Source organism: Hypanus sabinus, chromosome 4 (genome assembly GCF_030144855.1).
Source record: "Hypanus sabinus isolate sHypSab1 chromosome 4, sHypSab1.hap1, whole genome shotgun sequence".
Classification (NCBI taxonomy): domain Eukaryota; kingdom Metazoa; phylum Chordata; class Chondrichthyes; order Myliobatiformes; family Dasyatidae; genus Hypanus; species Hypanus sabinus.
In genome coordinates this window covers 49517914-49536633 of record NC_082709.1, presented here as the reverse complement: position 1 = coordinate 49536633, position 18720 = coordinate 49517914, and the positions used below count along the sequence as shown (strand labels likewise).

The 18720-nt window shown below is 42.1% G+C and overlaps 1 protein-coding gene across 1 annotated transcript in view; it reads left to right on the top strand.

Annotated features, from left to right (window-relative positions):
- The first annotated feature begins 3895 nt into the window (after positions 1-3895).
- LOC132392745 (parathyroid hormone 2 receptor-like) overlaps positions 3896-18720 on the top strand; it is a 144330-nt gene continuing 129505 nt past the window's right edge. The window contains exon 1 of the mRNA XM_059967049.1: positions 3896-4396. Coding sequence (XP_059823032.1) covers positions 4331-4396 — 66 coding nt within the window. The 5' untranslated portion in view covers positions 3896-4330. The remainder of the gene's footprint in view (positions 4397-18720) is intronic.

The following is an 18720-nucleotide window of genomic DNA, read 5'->3' as shown; positions in this document are numbered from 1 at the left end:
TTTGCGACGTTGAGGGAGAGGTTGTTTTCTTGACACCACTGTGTCAGGGTGATGACTTCTGTAGGTAAATGCTCAAGATGGCCATCATGGACAGAAAACATCTGTTCCACAAAATTGTCATCAAGTCTATGTTCTGTGTTGCCAGTGTAGCGGAAGCCACATTGTGAACACCGAATGCAACTGTCCAAGGTAGAGGAGGAGAACATGAATCTCTGCCTCCCCTGAGAGAGCTGTTTAACTCACTAGATGGTGGGGAAGTAGGAGGTGAATGGATAACTCCTAAAGCTGCTGGGGACAAAGAGGGCTGGATGGGGAGGGGTAAGCAGAGCAGGAAGTCGTGGAAGGTCTGGTCCCTGTAGAAAGCAGAAAGGGGGAAAGGGGATCTCATGCAGTTGGTGAAAGGATGTGTGGGATATGGAGGCTGGTGGGGTTAAAGCTGAGAACTAAAAGAACTCTATCTCTGTTCTGAGTGAAGAGACACACGGTAAGAGCAGATTTATGGAAAATGAAGGAAATGAGAGATAGGAGGGATAAGATCTCAACAACCACAGTAGAGGGGAAGCATATTTCCTTAAAAATGAGAATATTCAGAAGTCCTAGAGTGGAAAGCATAATATTGAATACAGATGTGGCAGGGACAGAGAAATTGAGAGAAGGAGATGGCATCCTTATTGAGACAGGGTGGGAGGAGTTGTAGTCAGGGTAGTTGTGAGAGTCAGTAAGTTTCTAGTAAATGTCAGTCCATGGTTTCTCTTTTGAGGCAGAGACAGAGATCCAGAAAAGGAAGAAAAGTGTCTGAGTAGTCCGCGTGAATTTGAAGGCAGGATGGAAGATGGTGACAGTACTGGTAAGATTGGCGAGTTCTGCACCGGCACTGAAGCAGCACCAATTTGTCAATGCATCAGAGGGAAAGAGTTAGGCTTAGAAAAAGGACTATTCCATATAGCCAGCACAAGGTCCAGGTGTAGTTGATGACTGTGCAAGTGCCCGTGGCTGCATTTTTGATTTGTAGTAACTGAGGTGAATCAAATAAATTGTCGAGGATAAGAACAAGTTCTTCCACGTGCATGAGAGTGTCAGCGGAGGGCAGTTGGCTGTGTCTTCATTCTAGAAAGAAGCTGAGGGCCTTAAGACCTTCCTAATGGGAGATGTAGAGACAGGATATCAATGGTGAAAGTGAGGCAATCGGGGCAAGGGAATTTGAAGTGTAGTTGTCTATTTATTATTTATTTAGTGATACAGCCTGGAACAAGCTGTTCCGGCCTAATGAGCCACACCACACAGCAGCCCACATATTTAAACCTAGCCAAATCACAGGGCAATTTACAATGACCAGTTAACCTAGAAACTGGTACATCTTTGGGCTGTGAAAGGAAACCAGAGCACCCAGAGGAAATCCAGGTATTTACAGGGAGGGCATACACACTCCTTACAGATGGTGTTGGAATTGAACTCTGACACCCTCAGCTATAATCGCTTCGCGCTAACTACTGTGTACCATTTTCAAAAGGTTGGAAGACATGGGAGGTGCCTGGGTAAGGGTAGGAATGGACTGGCTAATGGGAGGCAGGTAGAGTCAAGGCATGAAGAAATTTGGTGGCACAAGAGCAGGCAGAAACAATACAGGGCAGTTCTGTTGTGGTGAAATTGGGATGGATATCTTCACATTCATTTGGGCCTGGCAGTGTGTCTTTGTATAATGTCAGGGATATGATAGAAAGGGAAGGGCCAGGGATCAATCCTTATAGAACTCCAGAGGAACTGTTTCAACAAGTAATTGATTATAAGACCATAAGATATAGGAGCAGAAGTAGGCCATTCGGCTCATCGGGTCTACTCCGATATTCAATCATGGGCTGATCCAATTCTTCCAGTCATCCCCACTCCCCTGCCTTCTCCCCGTACCCTTTGATGCCCTGGCTATCTTGATGTACAGAGCAAATAACAGGACAAATAAGAAATGAACTAAGTAATGGTGTGTTACAAGCAGAAAAGCTCATGGCTTGACAGAATGGTGCAGGGAATAAGGCAACTGAAGGATCAGGATGGCAAGAACAAAGTACAGATCACAGCAGGGCTATTGTTGTGTAAGTAGATTCGGGCTGGACTTACTTTGAAGAGTAAAATATAAACTGTTTCAGTATGGAAATGAGCCAGTGACTCTTATATTGATTGAATCAGAAGATTTGCAGGATTAATTAACCTTAGTAATAGCTATGGTAAAAGCCACCACCACCACCACTATCTTTTGTGCTATGATGGTGACTTTTCAGACCTTGGTTAATAAGGTTAATTAATCATGCAAATCGTTTGCATTAATCAACATAATATGTACTATGAATTAATTGAATATTGCAGAATTGTGAAAATTATATCATATATTTATGATTTTTCTTATTTTCATCGCATTCATGATATAATTTCCGTAAACTTACTTAATACATTCAGGTCTTCATCCTGACCCGCAGATGCTATACTTTCCTGTGCATTAGGGGCAATTTACAGCGGCAATCTGAACTTCCAACCTACACGTCTTTGGGACGTGGTCACGATGCCAGCGGAGTCAGGTTTCAAGCGAAGCGCCCTGAACTCACCCTTTATATAAAGGGGCTGCAGGTGCCGGAATCTCCTGCAACAAGCAATCTGCTGGCAAAACTAAGCAAGTTGAACAGAATCTGTGGGGGGGGGGGGGGGAGGAATCTTTCAGATGCTGCTCCGTCTGCCGAGTTCGTCCAGCAGTCCGTTGGTCACCTCCCGCGTTGATTAGTTTGCCAGCCGCCTCCACCTTGAACTGCACACTCTCAATCTTGTGCTTGGCTCCTTGAGGCTTTCCCCCTCCCTGATTCTGGCAGTCAATTTCAGCTCTCCCGTCCTCCAGGTGCTCCGCCTCCATTCGTTCTGGCCTTTTGACGGTCCCTGGTTCTTTACGCGCAGTACAGGCGTTGTGCTTGAAAGCCCTCCTGAGCTTTCCTTTCATCCCACACATACACTTTCCTCATTCAAGATGCTCCTTGAAATCTAAATTAGTGAGCAAGAGCACCATGACATCTCTGTTGGTTTGGTGTCAATCTGGTTGGGCCCAAGCTTTGCTGCATTGAATAGAAATAAATTACAGGTTACTAGTGTGTTAGAATTTTTTTATTCAACTTTCTTCAAACTTATCAAACTGCATTCAGGGGAATAATATCTGAATTTTACTCTGGTATCTTCCTTGTGCCCCGCAATGGATTGCCGAGGCCAGCACGTGCCCTCTCATAAACCATAGAGGAAAGCTTCGTTTTTTTGTTTGTCAAAACTGGCAAGTGTTACAGTATTACATATCTGCGATTAACTCTAGATATAAATGTTACCAATTTGAAAACAAAATGAAATAAAACACCTAAATAATTGAAACCATGAAACAACCGTAAATCGTTCGTTCAGATCAATGCCCGAAACGAGAGCACGGACGGGGAAGGCGGTCTGAGCGAGAGGACTCATTGGAAAGGGGTTTCAATTCAGCCGCACAGAGAGTCCAGCAGCCGAGCGCTGCCGAATTCCTGAAACTCAACCAGCAGCTGGGCGGGGAAAAAAAACATTGACGGCAAGATTGCTAAATTTCCCCTTCTCACTAAGCTTGCCAATGTGTGCAAAAATAATTTAAATTCAGACCACTTTGTTAACAGAAGACAACTGGTTAATCTTATATGACTGCTTCAATGATTTACGAGATGAACTCAGTGCATGGTTACACTTGGAGTAACGCCGTGATTTCTGCAGGAGATGGCGCCGTGGTCACTGTTTTATAATTCCCGAACTTCCTACTCTCTCCTCAGCGCTCTGAATAGTACGCAATGAGTGTTTAAGAGAACACGTCCTGGCAATTTACATTTCCCCATGTAGAAGACAACGGGCTTTAAACGAAGTGATTTCATCCTTAATTAAGATTTTCCCTGCTGATGCAGGTTTCACGCTATTAACATAAATTTACTCAGCCCCTTTTCTTTGCAATTGCAAGGAGTTAAGTTCATGAAGGAAGAAATTATTTTATTTCACGAGGAAAGCTGCTTTTGTGATAAATTATTCAGTCGTATACAGAGGGAGGGTCAATCCCAGACTGTGGGCATGGTGGTTTGGTGGCAGATTGAACTCCACTTAGTTCATGAAAGTCAACAGTTTAAAATCAAAACCGATTAGAATCTGATAACTCTCAGTCCACGAGCCTCTGGGTCATCAACTTGCTCCCCAGCTTTTCGACGTGCTGAGGAAAAAAAGCCGGGAAGTGTGAAGATCTAGCTGCTGGACAGCGATTGGACTAGCGGGACTCCGAAAGCGAAGCCAGCACTGCAGGATGAAGGGACCGTCCGGTCTCGGTGTGCTGACACTGTTGTACTGCTGCTTCGCCTTGACCCCGCAGGTAAATCTCTTAAAAGCAAATAAATCTGGCAAGAAATCAGCCTGGACCATTGCTGAAGCATCTCAGCTCGTAGTGTTAGCTCAAATGTCAACAACTAAAATTGCATCTGACAATGGGCAAATTATTCCCGATTCAGTTACTTAACGTGTCTAATGTTAAGTGTATTTCCGAATATATTTTTATTTCTGTCTGCTACATAAACCTTTGTTTTGATGTATAGTATGATCCAGACTTTTTAGAAGTAATTGTTTCGTTTGCTTTGCGGATAAGTGTCTTTGTTAGCAATAATTGTATAAATTGCAATAACTGGAATTTCTATGAAATCGACAGTCATTACCAGATCGGGAAGAATGTTTTTTGTTAATACTTAAATTGCTTGAAATCTCATGGTTCAGATCATGGCCACAAGAACCTGTACTTCAAATTCAACAACAAAAAAGATTTATGCCAGAGGAAAAGAAGTGCCTTGTGCAAATGCAGAAAGGGAATAAAGCTAGCTAGAGTAAACGTGGGCCCCTTTTAGTTAAACACCAAAAAGTTCGTTGGTAAAATAGTTTTGTTGTGTCACATGTACCAAAGTACAGTGCCTAAATTTCCATACAATTAATAGAGTTTAGGAAAATGGGCAAAGAAGTAGCAGATGGATTACAGTACAGTGTATGGTCATGCATTTTGAAAGCAGGAATAAAGTCATAAACTATTTTCTAAACAGGGAGCAAATTCAGAAATTGGAGGTGCAAAGCTATTTGGAAATCCTAGTGCAGGATTCTGTAAAGGTTAACTTGTAGGTTAAGTTGGTGGTAAGGAAGACAAGGGCAATGATAGCTTTAATTTTAGGAGGAGTCAGATATATAAAAAACAAGGATGTAATAATGCTGTGGCTTATAAGGCATTGGTTAGGCTGTACTTAGGGTACTGTGAGTAGTTTTGGGTCTCTTATCTAAGAAAGGATACAGATGACATTCGTGAGAATGATCCCAGGAATGAAAGGGTTAATGTACAAGGAGCACTTGATGGCTGTGGAGTTTGGAAGGAAGATCTTATTGTAAAAGATTGGATTTCAGAAGATTAGGTAGAATGGGCTTGGAAAGGATATTTCCAATGGGGGGGGGAAGTCCAGGACCAGCGGGCACAACCTCACAATACAAGAATTTCCCTTTAGAATGTAGATGGGGAGGAATTTCTTTACAAAGGGGGTGACAAATCTGTGGAATTCATTGCCTCAGGCAGCTGTGGAAGCCAAGTCATTGGGAATATTTAAAGCAGTGATTGATAGATTCTTCATTAGTAAGGGTGTCACAGATTATATGAGAAGACAGGAGAATGGGGTTAAGAAAGATAATAAATGAGACATGCTGGAATGGCAGAGCAGAGTCGATGGGCCAAATAACCTAATTCTGCTCCTGCTTCCTATGGTCTTCTGATTATTTCGTCACATCAGAGCATTGAGGTTGTAGAAAGGAAACCAATTGTAGCACTCACAATGAAATGTTATGGAGAAAGTGTGGTGCAAGCAGATGACGAGGTACAATATCATAATGAGGTCGTGAAGCCAAAGATCCATTTTATTGAACTAGGGAACCATTCAATAGTTTTATAATGGTGGAATAGAAGCTGAGTTTGAGCTGAGTGACGTGTGTTTTCAGGTTTTATAATAAACTTATAATAGGGAATTAAAAAATGGCAGATGACAGAGCAGGCAGAGGAAGGGAAGGAAACAGGCTAATCAGGTCTCAGGGGAAAGGGGGTGGATATTGGCTGTGAGTAAGCGGAACTGGGTAGATGCGAAGGGTACAGAGGGAGGGGACACTACCTGAAATTGCAGAACTGAATGTGAATGTTGTCAGTCTGTAGGAGGTGCTGTTCCATTAGTTTGCATTTGGCTTCACCCTGTGGAAGGGGCTGAGGATAGACAGGCAGGTGTCAGAATAGAGAGGGGGAATTAAAATGTCAGGGAAGAAAAAGGGATGGGTGGAGAGGAAGGAGTGCATCAGAAAGTCATGAAGAAAGTAGACCTTGCAGAGAGCAGAAAGGGGTGGGGAGGGGATGAGGCTGGTGGTGGGGTCTGTTCCAACTAATAAGAAAAGGACGATGTGCTGGATAGTGAGGCTGATGGGGTGAAAAGCGAGGATCAAAGGAATTCTATCCCTGTTCTGTCTGAGAGGAAGAGGGATGAGAAAGTGTGGAAATGGAGGAGACATGGAAATGGAGGAGATCTTCCATTAACCAGAAGTGATGGGGAGGGGTGGGAGGCCATGTTTCTTAAAAAAAGGAGGACATCTCAGGTATCTTGGAGTGGAAGGTCACATCTCCAGAACAGATGTAGAGGAGATGGATAAATTAAGAAAAAGGAATGGTGTCATTACAAGTAACAGGGTGAGAGGAAGTGCAGTTTAAATAGTGCACCCTAAGGTGGATAAGTCCCCAGGGCCTGAGCAAGTGCATCCTCAGATATTTTGGGAGGCTAGAGAAGAAACTGTGGAGGCCTCTGTGGATTTACAGTGTCTAAGAAAAGTATCCCCTCCCCCCACCCTTGGAGGTTTTCATGTTTTATTGTTTTACAACATTGAATCACAATGGATTTAATTTAGCTTTTTTGACACTGATCAACAGAAAAAGACTCTTACTTATCCAAGTGAAAACAGATCTCTACAAAGTGATCTAAATTAATTACAAATAGAAAATACAAAATAACTGATTGCATATGTGTTCTCTCCCTTTTAATATGACACACCAAATCATGACTGGTGCAGCCAACTGGTTTTAGAAATCACATAATAAGTTAAAAGGAGATCTGTTTTTGGAGACCCGTTTGCAGTCAAGGTGTTCTATTGATTGTAGTAAAAGCACACCTGTACCTGGAAGGTCCAACTGCTGGCAAAAACTATACCATGAAGACTAAAGAGCATTCCAAGCACTTCATGAAAAGGTTACCGAAAAGCACTATTCAGAAAATGGATACAAGAAATTTTCCAAGTCACTGAATATCTCTTGGAGCACAGTTAAGTCAATCATTGAGAAATGGAAAAAAAAATGGCACAGCTGTAAACCTGCCTAGAGCAGACATTCTGAAAAACTGTGTGACTGTGCAAGAAAGGGACTAGTGAGGGAGGCCACCAAGAGGCTTATGACATCTCTGGAGGAGTTATCAGCTTCAGTGGCTGAAATGGGAGATTGCACATACAACAACTGTTGCCTGGGTGTTTCACCAGTCACAGCTTTATAGGAGAGTGGTAAAGAGACACCCACTGTTGGGAAAAACAAACTCACAGGAAACCTCGGCTTGTTTGCCAGAAGGCATGTGAGAGACTTTGAAGTCAGCTGAAAGTAGGTTCTATTGTCTAGTGCAGGGGTCAGCAACCTTTACCACTGAAAGAGCCACTTGAACCCATTTCCCACAGAAAAGAAAACACTGGGAGCCGCAAAACCCGTTTGACATTTAAAATGAAATAACACTACATACAACGTTTTGTTTTGCCTTTATGCTATGTATAAACAAACTATAATGTGTTGCATTTATGAAATTGATGAACTCCTGCAGAGAAAACGAAATTACATTTCTGCATGCAACAAAAACATTTTGAACTCCGAAAAAAAGACGTTGGGTTGAAGGTTACTTTTAAGTAAAATACTCAACGTCTATTTGAGTCCTTCTTGTATTTATGAAAAACGCCAAACTTAAATTTGCCACCAGCAGCAAACCAAAAATAACGTCAGCCAGCTGTCAACCTGAAAAATGAAAGGACTATTTCACTGAACAATGAAAACATATGAATATACGTAAAATAATAGGCAATTAAAATATTTATCATACTTGTTCAGGTTGACTCACACCTGACAATGCAGTCGTATTCAGTAGGGATGGATTGATGCTTAGGGGAGTGACCGGGAAGGATAATGTGTTTTTTTCCTCTCTGAACTCACAGAAGCGTTTCCCAAACGATGTTTGCATTGCGATGATTGCAGAATGTAAATACTCCGAATTTATCATGTCGTGACCTTGTTTGAACTCTCTCAAATTGGGGAAGTGAGACAATGTGCCTTTCTGTAAATCTCTGGCAAGCAACGTCAACTTGCGCTCGAATGCCAAAACATCCTCCAACATGTGCAGGGCTGTACGTCCTTACCCCGTTGAAGAGCTGTGTTCAGCGTGTTCAGGTGCGCTGTCATGTCTACCATGAAGTGTAGCTTTTCCAGCCACTCTGGCTGTTCCAGCTCAGGAAAGTTGAGCCCTTTGCTGCCCAGGAAAGTTTTCACTTCTTCCAGACACGCGACAAAGCGTTTCAGCACCTCCCCTCTGGACAGCCAGCGATAAAAACACGTTGTAGCGGTGTGCTACACGCAGTCAGTAAACTGCAGTCAAAGATAGCTTTATTCGAACTAAACAGCCTTGCTTTTAAGCCTCCCTCAACCCGCCCCCCCATGGGCGCGGATGCTGCAAAAGACACGTACTCACAAACCCCCGTAGGCTATCTCCCTTAGCCTGAATGCTGGCTAATTGTGAGCCGGTTCGGATGTGTCAGGAAATGGGTCACCACAACGTCTTATTTAGATTGTACAAGATCACCATAATCTTCAAATTTAGAATTACATTTCAAAAACTAACAAACTAACATAAAATACATTTTAATTAAATACTGACCATGTAGCGGTGTGCTACACGCAGCGCTAAAATTACGACACGGAGTCGGTAACTGCAGTCGAAGGAAAAAACTTTATTCGAAATCTTCAGCCTCACTTTTAAGCCTCCCTCAACCTGCCCCCCATGGTGCAGAGGCTCCAAAGCTCTGTGCTCGCAAACCCCCGTAGGCTATCTAATTGTGAGTCGGTTCGGATGTGCCAGGAAAAGGGTCGCCACAACCAATTATTTCCCAAAGCAACAGGGAGCCGCAGCACAGACGTAAAAGAGCCACATGTGGCTCCGGAGCCGCGGGTTGCCGACCCCCGGTCTAGTGAAACCAAAATTGAGCTTTTTGGCCATTTGACTAAACATTATATTTGGTGTAAACCAAACACAGCACATCATCAAAAACACACCATCCCTACCATGAAGCTGCATCATGCTGTGTGTTTGAAGGCTTATGACTGTAGAAGGTAAAATGAATGCAGCAAAATACAAGAAGTCATGAAGGAAAGCCTGATACCTTCTGCAAGAGATCTGTGACTTGGGAGATTTGTTTTCCAGCAAGGCAATGACCCCAAGCATAAAGCCAATGCTACACAGGAATGGCTTGAAACAACAAAGCTAATGCCCTGAAGTTGCCAAATCAGAGTCCAGACCTCAGTCTAATTGAGAATTGTGGCTGGAATTGAAAACGATCTCCGTGCAATCTGACAGAGCTGGAGCAGTTTTGTAAAGAAGAGTGGGGGAAAAAGTGCAGTGTCCAGATGTGCAAAGCTGACAGAGACCTATCCACACAGACTCAAGGTTGTAATTACCACCAAAGGCGCATGTACTAAATGCTGACGAAGTGGGTGAATATTTATGCAATCTATTATTTTGTGTTTTATATTTGTAATTAATTTAGATCATTTTGTAAAGATCTGTTTTCACTTTGACATGGAAGTCTTTTTCTGTTGATCTGTGTCAAAAAAGCCAAATTAAATCCACTGTGATTCAATGCTGTAAAACAATAAAACATGAAAACCTCTGGGGTGGGGGGGTGAATATTTATTATAGGTGCTCTATGTGCTTCATAGTTGTGAACCTGTTTCCAAGAATTGGTAAGTGGTAAATTTTGTTCCATTGTTGAAGAAGGGAAGCAAGGGCAAGCCAAGGAACTACAGACTTGTCAGCCTGACATCAGTAGTGAGGAAACTACTGAAAAGAGTTCCTGTGCACAGGATCTACCAGCATTTTGATAGAGTCTGATTAGGGAGAGTCAGCAAGGCTTTTTGCATAGAAAATAACATGTGATGAGCCTTCTAGGAATTTTGAAAGGCTGCCCAAAAAGATACTGTTGATTAGGATGAGGTAGTGCAAATGATCTATTTGGACTTAGCAAGATTTTTACAAGGTCCCACATGGTAGGACAAATTATTTTATTATTGTATGTACAAGTGTGAAAAAATTGTCTTGCATACTGTTCATATAGGTCAAATCATTACATAGTGCCTTGTGGTAGAATAAGGTAAAACAATAAAAAATGCAGAATGAAGTGTAAAGGCTAAAGAGGATGTACAACACAGGTAAAGAATGCGTGCAAGATCATATTGAGGTAGATTGTGACATCAGGAGTCTATCTTAATGTATAAGAGGTCTATTCAAGAGTCTGATAACAGTGGGATGGAGTCGGTCCTTGAGCCTAGTTGTATGTGCTTTCAAGCTTTTGTGTATTCTGCCTGATTGAAGGGGGAGAAGAGAGAATGTATAGGGTGGGTGGGGTCACTAATTATGCTGGCTATTTTACTGAGGCAGTGAGGAGCATAGACAGTCCATAGAAGAGAGGTTGGGAAGGCTGAATCCCATGGAATCGTGGGAGATCTTGAACTAGCAAATGGATTTCAATACAGTTAAGTATGAATTGATGCATTTTGGTAGTGTTGTATACTATAAGTGGTGGGGAACTAGGGAGTGTAATAGAACAGAGAGAATGGAGTACAAGTGCATACAGTACTGCGCAGAAGTCTTAGTGGCTCCAGGTTTTTAATATGGTTTCAGATGGTACGGCCTCCACAGAGCCCTGATCTCAACATCATTGAGGTGGTCTGGAATTACCTGGGGAGGTAATCGTACGTGGCATATCAGTGGCATCAACAGAGCTCTACCAAGAGAGATTTCTTGCAGGTTGGCAGCAGTTATTTAAAAAGGGAGCTTTGAGAGTGTCTGTCCATTGTATGTGGCCTATCAGCGGCATCAACAGAGCTCTAAGAACTAAATAAAAGTACAGAAGGGATAAGTGAAATGGCCAATGTCGGGAATAGGCCAGTGGCGAGAGTAGAAGTGACAGGCTTTAGCTCAAAGGAGGCTTCAGCTCGGAAGAGGCATTGGCTCTGTGTAAAGCGTCTGTTAAGGTGTCCTTTTTGTTTTTCTCCCCCTCTCTTATTGTAACATTTAAATGGCTGTGGTGTGTTTTTCATGCTGGATGTTAGAGAACTGGAAGACCCAGAGTCTCCTGGGGAACTACATCTGCATGAAGTGCATCCGGCTGCAGCTCCTTGAAGACCGTGTTAGGGATCTGGAGCAGCAAGTAGATGACCTTTGGCTTGTATGGGCGAGCGAGGATATAATTGACCTAAGTTACAGGGACGTAGTCACTTGGAAGTTGCAGAAGGCAAGTAACTGGGTGACTGCCAGGAGAAATGGAAATAGGCAGTTAGAGCAGAGCATCCCTGTGGCCATGACCCTCAAAAATAAGTATACCGCTTTGGATACTTCTGTGGGGATGACCTCCTGGGGGGAATGCCACGGTGAGCGGGTTACAGGAACTGAGCATGGGTCCGTGGTACCGAAGGGAAAAAGAGAGAAGAAGGGGGCGGTAGTGATAGGAGACTTAATTTCTCATGGGCAGATTTGCTAAAGCTGTTAGGGAGGGTTTAAATGAACTTGGCAGGGGGATGGGGACCGGAATGAAGGGACTCAGGAAAGGACGGATGGTAAAAAGGTAAAGGTAGCGTACAGTCAGATTGTTAAGAAAGGCAGGCAGGTGATGGGACTTAGTTGCAGCCAACAGGCTGAGTATCAAATCGTTAGGGATGCAGTCAAAGGATAGCAAATATGGTATTCAAGGTATTGTATCTAAATACAGTAGTATAAGAAATAAGGTGGATGATCTTGTTGCAATATTACAAATGACATCACTGAATCGTGGCTGAAGGATAGTTGTAGTTGGGAGCTAAATGTCCAAGGTTACTTGTTATATCGGAGGGATAGGAAGGTAGGCAGAGGGGGTGGTGTGGCTCTACTGGTAAAGAATGGCATCAAATCAGTAGAAAGATGTGACAGAGGATCGAAAGATGTTGAATCCTTGTGGGTTGAGTTAAGAAATTGCAAGGATAAAAGGGCATTGATGGCAGTTATAATTAGGGCTCCCAACAGTGGCTGGGAGGTAGACCACAGGTTACAACAGGAAATAGAAAAAGAGAGTCAAAAGGGCAACGTTATTGTAGTCATGGGAGATTTTAACATGCAGGTCGATTGGGAAAATCAGGTTGGTAATGGATCTCAGGAGAGTGAGTTTGTTGAATGCCTAAGAGATAGCTTTTTAGAGCAGCTTGTCATTGAGCTTACTAGGGGATCAGCTATACTGGATTTGGTGTTATGTAATGAACTGGAGGCAATTAGAGAGCTTAAGGTAAAAGAAACCTTAGGAACCAGAGATCAAAATATGATTGTGTTCAACTTGAAATTTGGTTGGGAGAAAGTAAAGTCTGATGTAGCAGTATTTCATTTTTCAATCTTTTTTATTGATTTCCAAATAAAGAATATACAAATCAGAAGAGGAGTTTAACAAGTAGATAATATAAAAGACATATAAACAGCAATAGTAAAAACAAAAAGTATATAATATCAAAATCAAATAAGTAAAATATTATGCTCTTATATATACAATAGTCAAAAAAAACTACAACTCCTCATAACAATCATAAAAAAAAGATTGGAAATGTTATTGATAAAGAAAAAAAACCACTAACTAAACTGAAACAAAAAAAAGAAAAAATGAAAGAAAAATAAATATTGGGCAGTCCAATTGAGGATAAAATTAGAAAAAAGAGAGAGAAAAAAACACATCCTTCCAGTCATCTCTGAACCTTCATGGATAAGGATTTTCCCCAAAGAGAATAAAGAAAAATAAATAAATAAAAATAAATCAAATCATGTGAAAATATTGAATAAAGGGTCGCCAGACTTGTTCAAAATTAAAGTATGTATCAAATGTCTGGCTTCTAATTTTCTCCAAGCTTAGACATGACATAATGGAGGAGAGCCAATAGAAAACAGTAGGCAGATTAGATTTTTACCAATGTAGCAAAATAGCTCTCCTAGCCAGTAAAGTTGAAAAAGCTATCACACATTGGGCGGAAGCAGACACTTTGCTTGCTTCCTCTGGAATAATCCCAAAAATTGCTGTGTGGATTAGGTTGAACATCCATTTCTATAACTTTAGATAATATTCCAAACACATCCTTCCAAAAATTATTTAAACATACACATGACCAAAACATATGAGTTAGAGTAGCCATTTCTGCGTTACATCTGTCACAAATAGGGCTTATATTAGGAAAAATATGGGCCAATTTATCTTTGGACATATGGGCCCTATGTACCATCTTAAACTGAATTAAGATATGGCATGCGCAGATAGGTGAATTATTGACTAAATAATAAATTTTACTCCATTGATTATCTGAAAGTAAATGTTGAAGTTCTACTTCCCAGGTACGTTGAACCCTATCATTAGGCGACATGCAAACATTCATTAACTGTTTATAAATGATAGCTATTAATCGTTTTTGAAAAGGTTTAAACTGAAAAATAACATAAGCCAAATTTGAAGAGCAGGCCAAGGGGTAATTCGGTAAAAAATCATGTAAAAAATTCCTAACCTTTTAATACCTGAAAAAATGTGTATTAGAGATATCATATTTATCCATTAACTGTGAAAAAGACATTAAGCAGTCTTGTAAAAACAAATCTAAAAAAGTTTTTATTCCCTTAATTTTCCATGTTAAAAAAGCCTTATCCAAAGTTGATGGTTTAAAAAAGAAATCAGAATAAATATTACTAGAAAGTTAAAAATCATTTAATTCAAAAATCTACGAAATTGAAACCAAATTTTTAAAGTATGTTTACCAATAGGGTTAAGAGCTTGTCTACCTATTCTGGAGAGTGAAAACGGAAGAGGAGCTCCTAATAAAGAAGCCAACGAAAACCCCATTACTGAATTTTCCTCCAGCTGTAACCATGAAGCAGTATTTCAGTGAAGTAAGGGAAATTACAGTGGTATGATAGAGGAGTTGGCCGAAGTAAATTGGAAGGAGCTGCTGGTAGGGATGTCAGCAGAGCAGCAATGGTGTGTGTTTCTGGGAAAAATGAGGAAGATGCAGGACATGTGTATTCCAAAAATGAAGAAATACTCAAATGGTAAAATAGTACAACAGTGGCTGACAAGGGAAGTCAAAATTATTGTAAAAGCAAAAGAAACGGTGTACAACAAAGATAGAGGATTGGGAAGTTTTTAAAATCCTTCAGAGAGCAACTTAAAAATCATTAGAAGGAAAAGATGAAATATGAAAGCAAGCTAGCAAATAATATCAAAGTGGATAGTCGAAGTTCTTCAAGTATGTTTAAAAATAAAAGAGCAGTTAGAGTGGATAGAGACCCACTAGAAAATGTAGCGGGAGAAGTAATAATGAGAGACAAGGAGATGGCAGATGAACAAAATGAGTATTTTTGCATCAGTCTTCTCTGTGGAAGACACAAGCAATGTGCCGGATGTTGTACTGTGTGAAGGAAGAGAAGTGGGTGCAGTTACTATTACAAGGGAGAAGGAGCTCAAAAAGCTGAATGACCTAAAAGCACATAAGTCACCTGGACCAGACAAACTGCACACTAGCTCTGAAAGAGGTAGCATTAGAGATTGTAGTGGCATTAGAAATGATCTTTCAATAATTATTGGATTCTGGCATGGTGCTAGAGGACTGGAAAGTAGCAAATGTCATTTTACTCTTTAAGAAAGGAGGAAGGCAGCAGAAAGGACCTGATAGCCTGACCTCAGTGGTTGGGAAGATGTTAGAACCAATTGTTAAGGACGAGATAATGAAGTACTTGGTGACACAGGACAAGATAGTACAAAGTCAGCATGATTTCCTTCAGGGAAAATCCTGCCTGATGATCCTGTTGGAATTCTTTGAGGAGATTACAAGTAGGATAGATAAAGGGGATGCAGTGGATGTTGTATATTTGGACTTTCAGAACACTTTTGACAAAGTGCCACACATGAGGCTGCTTACCAACTTGAGCCTGTGCTGTTACAGGAAAGTTACTAACATGGTTAGAGCATTGGATGATTGGAAGAAGGCAGCGAGTGGGAATATAAAGAGCCTTGCCCAATTGGCTGCCAGTGAGTAGTGTTGTTCTGCAGGGGTCAGTGTTGGTACCACTTCTTTTTATGCTGTATATAAATGATTTAGATGATGGAATAGATAGCTTTGTTGCCTGGTTTGCAGATGATAGGAAGAATGTTGGAGGGGTAGGTAGAGTTGAGGAAGCAGATAAGATGCAAAAGGACTTGGACAGATTAGGAGAATAGATAAGAAATTCGCTAATGAAATACAATGTTGGAAAATGCATGGTTATGTACTTTGGTAGTAGAAATAAATGTGCGGACTATTTTCTAAACGGGGAGAAAATCCAGGAATCTGAGATGCAGAGGGACTTGGGAGTTCATGTGCAGAACACCCTAAAGGTTACCTTGCTGGCAGAGTTGGTGGTGAGGAGGGCAAATACCATGTTAGCATTCATTTCAAGAGGTTTGGAATACAAGAGCAAGGATGTGATGCTGAGAATTTATAAGGCACTGGTGAGACCTCACTTTGAGCATTTTGAACAGTTTTAGTCCCCTCATCTTAGAAAAGATGCGCTGGCATTGGAGAGGGTCCGGAGGAGGTTTACAAGGATGATTCCAGGAATGAAAGGGTTATCATATGAGGAACTTTCGATGGCTCTGGGTCTGTACTTGCTGGAATTCAAAAGGATGAGGGGGGATCTCATTGAAACCTTTCAAATGTTGAAAGGCCTAGACAGAGTAGATGTGGAAAGGATGTTTCCCATGGTGGAAGAGTCTAGAACAAGAGTGCATAGCCTTAGGATAGAGGGGCGCCCTTTCAAAACAGAGATACGGAGAAATTTCTTTAGCCAAAGGGTGATGAAATGTGGAATTAGTTACCACATGCAGCTGTGGAGGTCAGGTCATTGGATGTATTTAAGGCAGGGATTGATAGGTTCTTAATTGGACATGGCATCAAAGGTTATGTTGAGATGGCCAGAAAATGGGGTTGAGGAGCAGATAGAAAAAAAAAGGATCAGCCACGATTGAATGGTGGAGCCAGATGGCCTACTTCTGCTCCTATGTTTATGGTCTTATACCTTATGTCTTACCTAAAGTATTACCTAATGTCTAATGTCTTACCTAAAGTCTGAATAACAACTGTGGCAAGTTCTTCAAGCTGATTTTTGTATAAAATTACATAACAGTGTGCAGTACCTTAGAGAATTGATGTAGTTTTAAAGGCAAAGGGTGGTAACGCCAAATATTGATTTGGTTTAGCTTGTTCTGTTTTAGTATTTCTTGATTTTTAGAAACTTTACATTTCATTTTTGAAAAGCATCTTTGCCTTACAGTTTTTTTTTAACATATCACTAAGAATTTTGCACAGTATCTTAGTTCATTTAAAGTGGCATCATAGGCAGACAGTGTGGTGAGAAAGATGTTTAGTATGCTGACCTTCATCAGTCAGGGCAGTGAGTATAAGAGTTGGGGTGTTATGTTCCTGAGGGTAGACCTGGCCAAGTCTTTATTCCTCAGCGGATAGGAGAATGAGAGCTGACTTTTTGTGCTTCATAAAATCATGAGGTTCATGGATAAGATGGATGGCAACAGTCATTTCCCCAGGTTAGGGGAGTTCAAAACTAGGGGCTGGAGTTTTAGGGTGAGAGAGGTAAAATTTAAAAGGGAGGTGTCAGCCCCAGAAGACACCGCCCAGACTCAGCCTAGCTAATGGGAGTCACCTGTCGCTTGTTTTCAACTCATCACCTGCAGCCTATTTAAACCCAGCTCACATTCACAGACTGCTCCATTGAACCAGCTGGGCTCAATCAGGCTCTCCTAGCCTTTGCTTAACTTGTTGCCTTGTCATGTTAAATATCTGTTCTGTCTTGTTTTTTTGGCTTGATATTGTGCAATTTATTATTAAAATGATGGCTTACTGCTACATCATCTCTGCTGCTCTGTATTTGGTTCAATCCACCTCTATATTTCCCGAAAGGATGGGTGAACCAATGATCGTCTCTCTTGCACTCTCTTCCAACTCTCCATCTCAATACAGCAACCCTGCGACAGTTAACCTCCTGCCTTGGAGCCCTGGATTCCAGTGCCCAAGTGCTTTGATAGGTCCCCAAGGTGATGCACAAATTCCTGTTCCAGTGCATCTTGTATTCCACAGACCAAGCCATCATCCCTTCATCATCCCTCTCATGACTGAGTGAGCTCTGCCCTGGACCGCCACTAACTGGGACAATAAGACCACCATCTGCAATAAATGTGAGGAATTCACTGCTGGGGTGCACCAGGTTTTTGACCATTTGGGAAGTGGAAAGGAGACAGAGGATCTGATACTTCGCCTGTATCAAAGCTCATGCCCTGTGCTGGATTACGAGGTGGAATTCTGTTGCAGCTGGAATGCAGAAGCACTGCTGACCCATTATCATCTCAGCCTCTCGGCGTACTTGAAAAATGAGCTGTCCACCCAGGAGATGCCCACTGACCTCATTCTGGCCCTCCATGTTGACAAGTGATAATGGAATAATTCTCCAGATCACCAGCCTGAGCTCCAGTTCCATTCCCAGAACCATTTCATCCTCAACAGCAATGCCTTCAGAATCCATGCCGTGAGGGGAAGCTTCTTCCTTTAAACATTCCAAGAATGTGAGTGTCTTTGGAGAAACAACTTGCACACTTACTGCGGAACCGCTGATCACCCACTCATCAAATACCCACTGCGACCGGGAAAATGGCACCACCACCAAGGAGCTTTTATCCACGAGGCTCGACCTCAGCCCATCATTCTAGCAACATAGCCTGACTCGCTCTCTCTGTTCTCCACACCCTAAAAGCTCAGGTGGATATTGCCGCAGCAGGCAGCTTTCTGGACTGGACTCTGTGTGTGCAGCTGAGATGCCCTCCACAGGCTCACGCTCACCCCTTCTGCATCATGGCCATTGATTGACGGCCCCTGGGATGGTCAGAGCGTACACACAGCCTGTGCACACAAGCATCTGAGAGCACTGCGAGTTCATCCAATTCCTCCTTAGCGACTCACCTGACACTCCTCTCATCTCGGGTTACCCCTGGCTCTCCACTCACAACCCTCACTTCACCTGGTCATCCGGTTCCCTGCTGAGCTGGAGGCCCATCTGTTGGTCCACCTGCCTGCAGCCTCAGTTGACTTCACGCAGTAAATCCGTGGAGACAGAGGAAATCCTTGGCGTCACCAAGCTCCCAGAAGAATACGACTTAGCCTTCACCTTCAGTAAAAGGGAATCCAGCACCTTGCTGCCTCACAGATCACAGGACTGTGCAATCAGTTTCCTTTGAACCATCTCT